Below are 8,520 nucleotides of genomic sequence, written 5' to 3'. Positions count from 1 at the left end.
CCCTCTCCCTCTCTAAAATCAATAAAAACATATTTTTTAAAATAATTATAATGATAATTAGGGAGTCGAGTTAATCCGTGGCCCTGGCCATGTTCACTGCTGCCCTCAACTGGCACCCACGGCCCCCTGAGCACCCACAGTGCTTTGTGGCCCGTGGCGCAGTGCAAAGGTCACCAAAATGCCACGTGAAAGAACCTGAACATCTTCAACGGGGACCACACCTTCTCAGACGTGTCTCTCCCTGGGGTTCGCTCTCCAAGGGGCTTTCTCTGCAGCTGCTCAGCCGCTGTGGAGGTCAGTCCTTGACTCAGCGAGACTCATGGGAGAAGAAATGGTTGTGGGAAATACCTCATTCCCCAACCAGACAGACGTGCTCCACAGAGCTTAACCCAACACTGTTGAGAATTTCAATTCAAATGTGACTGTGTCTTCAAAGGACATAAGAACTGGCTTTCTCTCCTCCCCTCCCAGCCCTGCCCTGGGCCTCCCCCAGCATCAGACCCTTAATACCACGTGTTTCATCCCATGGTCCCATCACAACTGCTGCACCTCAGAGGAAGGTGACCCAGGTGGTTCCATGTGGATGGCCCTTTCTGGCCTTTGTCTCTTTCTTGACCAGAAAAATCATCCCTGCTATTTTGGAAATGGCATCATCTACTCAAAGGTGGAAACACGGTCCCTCCCCGCTGACCGGCTCTCGGGAGACATGTCCAGGCCCGACTCGGTTGGCTGCCCGGAGCTGCAGGAGGGAGCTGGGGAACCCGCCTGCTGAATTTGTTCATATTTGGGTTCTGGTCTTGTCCACTTCTGCCTCCCACTCACTCACTGGAAACACTCTAATCAACGCGCAGGGTTCGGAACAAATGGCAAAAAGCAGTTCCTACTTGATGTGAGGGGTTCCTGTTACCACACCTGGTGCGTCACCTCACAGGTGGGCCTGATTCAGGGGTCCTGCCGGAAGGGTGTCCTGGTCCTGGAGGCAGCTGCTTCTGGGAATTTACAAGGTAGGACTGGATGGGGGAAGGGCAGGATTCGCTTTGTGTGTTTTGCTTTGTTTTGTTTTGCAAATAACCAAACCTCTCTCTCTCCCTCTCTCTCCCCCTCCCTCCCTCGGCTCCCTTGCTCCCCTCTGAGAGGCCATAGCCCTGAGAACCTGTGATGACCCCGCCCTTCCTTCCACTCCATTCACCCCCAACCCCTGCATCCAGATTGGAGAGATTCAGAAGTTAGACCAAGGGACCCCTAAAGTCCTTCCCAACTGGAAACTTTTTCCAACTCTGAACCTTTTCCATACACTGAGAGTTTTTGGTAAGTATACGCCGTCCGATTTCCCTCCTCTCATGACTCACAGTCAGCGAGGCCGGTTAAAGTCAGAAGGAATAGAAAGTGACGGAATCGTGTTTCCAGTGATGATTTATAGGGACTATCACCTGAAACCCATATCTCCCCAGAACGTCTATATCGCACCTTTGTTTTTTCTACTTCATTTTTTCTTCCCCAGAAAATGTATCCTCCAAGTAAACAAACAAACAGATAGGGTATATTTAGGTTGTAAGTAGGTACAACTTCATCTATCCACTCCAACCTACAAACGAAATGGGTAGGAATGCCAGGGCCCAGTCTTTGGGGAGGCTTGAGACCACCCAGGGCAGGGGTTCTCAGCAGGGGCAATTTTGCCACCAGGGGACCCTTGACAATGTCTGGGATGTCTTTGGTTGTCACAAATGGCAGCTATTGGCACCTAGTGGGTAAGGGCCGGAGATGGGGTTAAACGTCCTATAAGGCACAGGACAGCCCCTCGACGGAAGGACCCAGCCCCGGTGTCAATATCGATGTTGAGAAACCCTGGTCTAGATGTGCGGGTGGTCCTGGAAATACGAAACCATCCTTCTTCATACAAAGGAGAAATCACGTTTCCTCGTTAATAACTAGTAGACTCACTGAGCCAGGCAGCCACAGAAACAGCAGTGAATTTAAAGGTAAATTTGAGAGCAAAGACTGAAGAGGAGGGACCTGAGCAGAGGCTGGTGTCGCTGGCGACAGTGAGGTGGCCACTGAAGAACGTTGCTGCCATCTAGGGCACGGGAAGCCCAGTAGCTCTGCTCCAGCTCCAAGGGCTCGACCACAAGCCTACAGGCGGGCGACGCACTCGCCTCCCACCTCCGTGACACAGAGGAAAAAGCACAGGGTTTTATGGCGAGCCACTGTTTACAACTTCTTTTTTATGTTTTTATTGATTTCAGAGAGAGGAAGGGAGAGGGAGAGAGAGAGAGAAACATCAATGATGAGAGAGAGCCACTGATCGGCTGCCTCCTGCACGCTCCCGACTGGGGATCGAGCCCGCAGCCCGGGCCTGTGCCCTGACCGGGAATCGAACCGCGATCTCCTGGATCCCAGGTCGATGCTCAACCGCTGGGCCACGCCAGTTGGGCTCCATGAACTTTTTACAACCCAGTTCTCCTAAAGAATCTATGAGGAAGCCCTTTCTTAGACAAATGCAAACTGTTATTTAGGATGGAGAGCGTTATTAACATTTACATTATGTTAGATATTAATGTGTTCGGCTTGCACCAAAAACATCACCCGTTTACAGAGAGTGATTGTGAAAATCAAGTGAGATGGGGCAAAGAAAGTTCTTAAAAGTTTTTAAAAGGACACTACGCATACATGTTGTCCTTACTGTCAAATACAGTAAAACTGAGAAGTGTCTCATACGTCGCAGAGTCGACTTTCCTGACAGCCCATCTCCACGGACACAGATGCTTATTTCCTCAAAGATCAAACGATTTGACCAGTGGATAGCATAATTTGAAACTGGGACTGTCCCCCAGCCAATTTCAGGAAATATGAATAATCCAATTCATTAAGTTATTTTATCTTATAGAGGGGAAAGACCCTTACAAAATATCTGCTAGAAGTTCATTTGTTGTTTGTATTTTATATGACACGGGAAATGTTTATGATGTACTGATGAATATGAAAAACAACATACCAAGTTTTCTGTTTACAAGGTCTCAGCTACGTAGGAAAGTATGTGAGAATCACAGCAGCGATTACCTCTGGATGGTGAGATTAGGTATTTTTCTGCTTTAATGAGGTTCCAATACTTTTTTGTCTTTTGATTGTTTACAAAACCGGTCACAACTTTCCCTCTCTCTGCACCCGCAGCCTTCTGCAGCAAATAAGATTTTGCAGCTCAGCCCATCAAGAGGCAGAATCTATCTCCCTCCCTTCCATCTGAGCTGCCGTGATTACACAGTGACCCCCTCAAGACCCTGTTATAGGCACTTGTGGAAACAGAGTGGAGCCTGAGCCAGAGAGTGAGTGTGGGAGCGTCAACCATGAGCACAGCGGTAAAGAGAAAGGGTGAGGGCACCGGGGATACAAGCTGAGGCCGTGGGACTTGAGAGGTGCCAGGGATGAACTCCTCCTGGGAGATGAGAGGGCCTCACGGGGAAGCCGGTGAGCCTCTGCGATGGACGGAGCACCAGAGGACAGAGCAGGCGGGCAGGACATTGTTAAGGCACTGAGCCACGTCAGCAGGTCCAGGGAACCCACATAGCAATTAGGCCGGGAGACTGGGTGGGGGGAGGAGGGTGGTAAAGATCAGGCCCGGGAGGCAGGTGGGAGCCAGACAATAGAGGGCCTTTTGGTCCACACGGAGCAGCGTGGGCTTTGTTCTGCGGCGAATGGGGGTCATCGACAGCTTTAGAGCAAGGAGCGCCCAGTTCATGTGTGAGTCACATGCTAATCTTTTATTTTCATAATGAATGTGTGATCTGCATAAAATAAATGAAATCCTGCTCCATATCTCTCCCCAGTCACTCTACAGTTGACTCTTGAACAACACGGGTTTGAACTGAGCTGGTCCATTTACACATAAATATTTTTCAATAAATCTATAAATGCATTTCCCTTCCTTAGGATTTTCTTAATAACCATTTTTATCAAGCTTAATTATTGCAGTATAGTAAATAATCTATATAACATACACAGTGTGTTAATGGACTGTTTATGTTCTTAGTAAGGCTTCTGGTCAGCAGTAGGTTATTAGTAAAGTTTTGGGGGAGTCAAAAGTTATACACAGATTTTGAGTGTATGGGGGTCGGAGCCCCTGACCCCAGCATTGTTCAGGATCAACTGTCCTTACTATGCAGATATTACCCTGGTGTTACTATTTCTGATTTCTTTTTTTTTATGTTCCATCCAATACTTCTAATTAACCTCTAATCTAATCTGACAGCTTTTTTCTTCTTTCCTTTATGGTTCTAACTGAAAATATCATTTATATTAACCAGGGGTATCAGCAAAAAAACTCTTCCTCTCTTGCTTGAATCCAAAGCCTCTTTCTGGGGCTCCCCTGGCTTGCCCCCGGTTCCATTCGGAGCTGGACGGAACGAAGCGAGGACCTGCTCTGGGTGCTCCACCGACTTTCCCTCGGCAGAGTCTCAGCTCACAGCATCCCTGGGGCCCTTTCTCGGGGACTCGCAGCTGCCGCAGAAAAGGAGCTGAAGCCGTCCGAGAGCCGCCGTCGCCTCGCGAAAGCAGCCTTCCCGCCTTGAAGAGAAGATGCCCCAGGATGTGATAAGTCATTTAACAACCCAGGGCAGTCTTTCGACCTGTCCAACCAGACGGGAGACAGTTCCAGGAGCCAACCTCCGAATCCTCCCGTGAAACAGCGGCAGACGGTTCACCGGGAAGCAGCTGCGACTCGGAACATGCTCAGCAAGTTTCTTAACTGTGTAGTTAAAGCCCTTCCTTCCGTAACGTAGACCCTCTGCCACATCCCGTCCTCAGTAGCACAGAGGCGAACAGAACCGCCCCCCCACACACACCATCTTCTTTCCATGAGGGTTTGTTTGGTATTTTTAATTTTTTTACAATTCTGTGACGTCATCTGTATATTGTACTGGGTGCTCACCACCCCCAGTCGAGTCCCTTCCATCTCCTTCCATCTCCCTCCACCCTCTTCTGCCTCCCCCGCCTTTCCCTCTGGTCATCAATTATATTTATTCCTTTCTCCCCTAAAGACTCCGTGTTATATCTGCGCATCTGTCAGGTAATTAAAGAAACTCGGACACGTAGTGGTTTTCCTCTCTGTAGATACCGAACCATCCCCAAAACAAGACAGGAGGCGGGACACGGGCTCCCCCGCCCTGCCCCCCCAGCCCCCCACGTGGGCTCCTCTTCAGCGTCTGAGACGCGGGAAACTCGCCGCCCCGGGGACAGGAGCCCGGGCAGAGCAGGGACCCGGGCGGGGCCCGAGCCCCTTCCACGCAGCTGCAGTCGGGAACAGGGACCAATGCTGCTGATCTTCCTAGGGTTTCAAGATAAGCGGGAATTCAGGCAGCTACTTATTTTACAAATACTGAAAATTAAAAATTAGAAGATCTTTTTGGAACAATGAGTAGACGGGGACCCAGTCGGCTGGCTCCACCCTACGCCTAGGGGGGCCCCAACGAGCCACTGGAATCTGCACCAAGCACAGCGCCCCCTCTCGGAAACTTCTTGGGGGCATTTTTCCTGGACTCAGACACGTGATAACTAAAGGGAAGAAGAACCAGCACAGTCGGGCTTCGAGTTCTGCCCCCTGCTGCCCCTCGTTCACCTGATTTCCTGCCTTCCCTGTGAGCTCTGTGCCCCTCAGCCCCTGAACCCCACCCCAAAGGGTGCCCCTGCCCACCCACCCCTTTTCCGTCCGCAGGTAACATGCTGCCCGGCCATCGGCAAAGGATAAATAAAAACACCCTCGGGAGGCCTTACTAGCCCCGGGCACCTGAAATAACTTCCCAGCTGTGTCTCCTGAGATCCCTGAAAAACTGCTCCCCGGGCTAAAAAAGAAAAAGCCACATTGAGCCATATCCTGCCCGGCACAGAGCCCCCTCGGGAGTGAGGCAGTGGCTTCCGAAACTGAATCAGCGTCTCACCTCTCACCCCCTCCTGCCCTCACCCTGGGTCACCCACGGGGACACGTCTCACAGGAGCGTCCTTCGGGGCAGAGAGCCTGGCTGGCGCCCAGAACTGGACAACCCGCAGTCCGCTGGGCAGCGATAACCCGACGGGGGCTCACGATGACCCTAACGAGATGTGCGAGAAGTCGGGGGGAGAAAATGGACGCAGAGGGCGGAAGTGGCCTTCTGACCGGGTTACTCACACCTACTGCTTTGCACCCAGGCTCCCCGTCGCGGTCGCCCAGAGGCCTGGCGAAGCCGTGGGCGGGTGGCCTAGTTACAGCCTGAGTGTGGCCAGTCGGTAGCCCATTTTCTCTTTACGAGGCAGGTCCACTAAGTTTATACCATCACCATCATCATTAATACCTCGAAGGCAACGCCACCCAGAAACGCTGAGCTGTGGGGGGGGCAGGGATGGGCGGGGCCGGCTGGCCGTACCTTTAAATCCCTGTGGCCAGGGCACCGGCTCCCCCGTCCGCAGGCAGCTCTGGAGTGTTCTCCGCCCGCCCCGTCTCGCACTCGCACCCGGCGTCTGCTATTCACTCTACATTTAACGTCCGTCCACCCGCCTGGAAGATTCCGGCCGGCGCCATGACCAGTGACGAGCTGTCCGCCTTGGTGGTGGACAACGGGTCGGGGGTGTGCAAGGCGGGCTTTGGTGGTGACGACGCCCCCCGGGCTGTGTTCCCCTCCATGGTCGGGCGGCCCCGGCACCAGGGCGTCATGGTGGGCATGGGGCAGAAGGACTGCTACGTGGGCGACGAGGCCCAGAGCAAGCGCGGCATCCTGACCCTGAAGTACCCCATCGAGCACGGCGTGGTCACCAGCTGGGACGACATGGAGAAGGTCTGGCACCACACCTTCTACAACGAGCTGCGCGTGGCCCCCGAGGAGCACCCGGTGCTGCTGACCGAGGCCCCCCTGAACCCCAAGATCAACCGGGAAAAGATGACCCAGATCATGTTCGAGGCCTTCAACACCCCGGCCATGTACGTGGCCATCCAGGCGGTGCTGTCCCTCTACGCCTCCGGCCGGACCACGGGCATCGTGATGGATTCTGGGGATGGCGTCACCCACACGGTGCCCATCTACGAGGGCTACGCCCTGCCCCACGCCATCCTGCGTCTGGACCTGGCCGGCAGGGACCTGACCGACTACCTCATGAAGATCCTCACGGAGCGGGGCTACAGCTTCACCACCACGGCCGAGCGGGAGATCGTCCGGGACGTCAAGGAGAAGCTGTGCTACGTGGCCCTGGACTTCGAGCAGGAGATGGCCAGCGCGGCCGCGTCTTCCTCGCTGGACAGGAGCTATGAGCTTCCCGACGGGCAGGTGATCACCATCGGGAACGAGCGCTTTCGGTGCCCCGAAGCCATGTTCCAGCCCTCGCTCCTGGGCATCGAGTCCAGGGGCATCCACGAGACGGCCTTCAACTCCATCATGAGGTGCGACGTGGACATCCGCAAGGACCTGTACGCCAACACCGTGCTCTCCGGGGGCAGCACCATGTACCCGGGCATCGCCGACCGGATGCAGAAGGAGGTGCTGGGCCTGGCCCCCGGCACCATGAAGATCAAGATCATCGCCCCGCCGGAGCGCAAGTACTCGGTGTGGATCGGCGGCTCCATCCTGGCCTCACTGTCCACCTTCCAGCAGATGTGGATCAGCAAGCAGGAGTACGACGAGGCCGGCCCTCCCATCGTGCACAGGAAATGCTTCTGAACGAGCCGCCGCGCGGGGGGCCCTTTCCTCGCCCTCGCCACGGCGCCGCCTGGGTCCACGCTCAGCGCAGTCGAGGTGGGAGCCCGCGCCCGCCAGTGCGGGACCCTCGAACTCGTCTCCATCCCGGGCTCCCGGCTCCCGCCCAGCCGGCCACACCCGGACCTCGGCCGGCTTCAGGGGGACTCGATGAAAGCAAGTCCCGGGGCGTGAAGCCCCAAGAGACGCTCCGGAGCCGAGAGCTGGACTTTCCCAGCTTTGAAAACGAGTTCCCGCTGGACACAGCTGACCACAGCGGCGGGACAGCCCTGTAAAAACACGTATCGGTTCGGCAAGTGAGGCTTGTGAATTAGTATTGTTGTTTTATTTTACTTCTTTGTATAAAGATAATGAAGCCTAAGGGTCAATAATATCTGTAAACACGTAAGCACCAGGGAAACAGAATATCTTAAATGTACTGAAAAATCTGGCCCTCTGAGCAGCTGATGTGAATGTCTTTACTCCCCAACAGTCAGTTTTAGTGACTCCGTATTTTAATTATTTTTTTCGTATTAAATACGCATAATGAAACATATTCCACTGATGTTGTTTATTTATCAACTACATTTTCAGATCAGAGTCGAGTTCTGCTGGTCACACGCAAATTTTAATGTCATACCTGCTGAACTTCATTCTACTTGTAAAACAGTAAAACTACGGATAATGCCTGACTTTTAAAATAGAAAGGTATTGTAAGATCAAATCAATGTCATTATGCTAATGTTTGACCAGAATAATTTTATTTCGATTTCTTGGCATGATTGCTCATGTCTTGAATAATCTCTGTGGGCCATGATTTTGGATATTTCTA

General features: G+C 53.1%; 1 protein-coding gene across 1 annotated transcript; it reads left to right on the top strand.

The window, feature by feature from the left end:
- Positions 1-6,542: 6,542 nt before the first annotated feature.
- Positions 6,543-7,673, top strand: ACTBL2 (actin beta like 2; the record flags this gene model as incomplete). The annotated part of the gene is made up of 1 exon (XM_081133253.1): positions 6,543-7,673. The coding sequence occupies one exon, from the start codon at positions 6,543-6,545 to the stop codon at positions 7,671-7,673; it is 1,131 nt and encodes a 376-aa protein (XP_080989379.1).
- Positions 7,674-8,520: the final 847 nt, after the last annotated feature.

This window comes from Miniopterus schreibersii (assembly GCF_964146895.1).
Source record: "Miniopterus schreibersii genome assembly, chromosome: 3".
NCBI lineage: Eukaryota > Metazoa > Chordata > Mammalia > Chiroptera > Miniopteridae > Miniopterus > Miniopterus schreibersii.
This window is presented reverse-complemented; position numbering and strand designations above follow the sequence as displayed.